Genomic DNA, 2,500 nt, shown 5'->3' with positions numbered 1-2,500 from the left:
AATCACTCGCTGTATCATAAGAAATTCTCAGAAAAAAGATTAAAAAATCTTCCAAAATACTGAAAGACAAGAGAAAGAGAGAGAGAGAAAAAAAATCATACTGTAATTATAAAGTCTTTGGTATGAAAAGAAAATATTAAAATAACGGACGTAATGCGCTACAAAACAAGTTAAATGACACAAAGGAACACCAAACTAGCGTGATATTCGGAGATAAAATAAGGAAAGAAAGACAGAAGGAAATATATACTGCAGCTGTGATACAATTAATGCGTGTCTGTTCCTCATCAACGAAAAAATAATAATAATATAAAAAAAGGAACCAAAAGACACTCAATGCGAAATTAATAATAATAAAGAAAATAAAGGAAGATCTGCATGCACAAAAAATATATATATATGAACCCAAAACACAAAGCCGAAAAAAAAAGAAAACGGAAGAATCCTGAAGCGTCGAGAAAAAAAATGGCGGCGGAAAGAAAACGAGAAGGTAATAATAATCAGTAATAATAATAATAATAATAATAACGGGAACAAAAGCGTAGAAACCCCTTGCAATGAAAAAAAGAGATCTGTGTAGCTGAACATCCCTCAGACTGAGCTATTCTATATGTACAAATCTCTGTGAAAAAATATATATGCAGGAAATGTGACGTTTTATATCAAAGAGGATGAAAATTAAGAATGTGTCCGTACTCCCTCCTTCCTTATTTACACACCTTTCCATCTCACACCAAGCTATTTGATTCTCTTTTATATATATATCCTGATTTTTTTTGGTAACTTTATTTCTTTTCATTTGTAAAATAAGAGTAAAGATTCTCTGGCATAAACGAATTGGCAATATAGTAAACACCAATCATTTGTAAGGGAATAACAAATACCAATTTCTTTTTTTTTTCGAAGAAAAAAGATCTATCAAAATACCAAAACATTAAACCAACCACAAAACAATTTCTAAAGTATGTTAACAAAATCACGAAAATAAAAGTACTCCCGAAAATTTATATATATATATATATATATATATATATATATATATTATATATATATATATATATATATATATATATATATATATATATATATATATATGTTTTACTCTTCTTTATTTCTTACACTCTGCTTATTTATTCCTTGTACTGCGGTGATTCCTCGTGCATGGGAGAGAGTGCCTGAGGAGTGCCAAAAGCCGCCATGTTGGACGCCATGTTGGACTGGCCAGGGAAACCTCCGTATGCAGCACGGAACATGACTTCTGGGCTGTTGTAGAATTGGCTCTTTGGCTGGACATCGAGAACGAGAAAAAAGTCGGGTGAGTTTCTGGTCACTGGGTGCGAAAGGGTTAATATATTTTCCAATTGTGCGATTTTTTTTTTTCTTTTCTTTTTCCTTCAATGAAATGGATTTCTTTTATGCATATAAAGCATATCAGATACTAAATAACTGGAAACATCTGTTATTTCGTTCTCTGTTGTTAGATATGATGATAAACAATTCTGTGAAACATATATATTATCTTGAAAAGAAATATCTGGCAAATGCTAATAATTTTGATTAGGATTCGAATACTATTTAAAACATATTTAAAGATATCCAAATGATTCCGACCCCTATATATGAATTCCAAACATTATCTTATCTTAACAGCCTAAGATAGTCTAATACACAGTCAATTTCACTCACCTTATGAAACTGTTTAAGCATACTTTGCATAACGCCGACGTAGGAGTTTCAAGCATTGTAGAGAGAGAGATATATACACAGCGTGCTTCATTCTCATAGCAAAATCTATCATTTATTCGTAAAGTTGAAAAATATACATGTCCCAAAAGGGAAATACTAGATGAACATGAGGGGAGGGGACATTTTTTTTTTTTTTGCTCATTCATGCTAAGACATATATATATACATTTCATATTTTTTCTTTACATGAAATAAACTACAAAGTAAACGTACCAAGAGCCTATGGACAGAAATAGATAAAATGGCAAAAAAGAACAATCTTAAACTATACTGTATATTCAATGAACTTTATAGATTTTTTTCTCACACAAAAAGGAATTTTATTTATATATATATTAAAGGACTTTTACCTAAAATTGGTCTGCTTACTAGAGACATCTTATTTAGAAAAAAAATGTATTAAAACTACTTAATAAATCAAGCGAAACATAGGCTCTCCTTACATCCACTCCTTAATAATAATAATAAAAAACTACAGTTGTATTTATACATTATGCAAATCGTCTGAGACAAGAGAATTATAGGAATTTTACATATGAGAAAAAAATCCCCAATTTTTCCCTTTCTATCACCGACGTATTTTTATCATTATGGAAATTAGGGATAAAAAGATAAGGGAAGGTTAGAATAAGGGTGAATAGGGGGAGGGGATAAGGGAGGAGGGGATGAGGGAGGAGGGAGGGAAAGGGAGGAGGGAGGGAGGGATGGTAAAGAGGTTAGGAAGAAGGGGGAGGGTATGTGAGGTAGGGGAGGG

The 2,500-nt window shown here is 31.6% G+C and overlaps 1 protein-coding gene across 1 annotated transcript in view; it reads right to left on the bottom strand.

Moving 5' to 3' along the window:
* Positions 1 to 1,094: 1,094 nt before the first annotated feature.
* The window catches only part of LOC119589675, an 84,953-nt gene continuing 83,547 nt past the window's right edge, over positions 1,095 to 2,500 (bottom strand). The window contains exon 39 of the mRNA XM_037938265.1: positions 1,095 to 1,286. Coding sequence (XP_037794193.1) covers positions 1,131 to 1,286 — 156 coding nt within the window. The 3' untranslated portion in view covers positions 1,095 to 1,130. The remainder of the gene's footprint in view (positions 1,287 to 2,500) is intronic.

Source organism: Penaeus monodon, chromosome 26, assembly GCF_015228065.2.
Source record: "Penaeus monodon isolate SGIC_2016 chromosome 26, NSTDA_Pmon_1, whole genome shotgun sequence".
NCBI classification, from domain to species: Eukaryota; Metazoa; Arthropoda; class Malacostraca; order Decapoda; family Penaeidae; genus Penaeus; species Penaeus monodon.
Note: the sequence above shows the minus strand (reverse complement) of the source record. Positions and strands in the feature narration are given on the sequence as shown.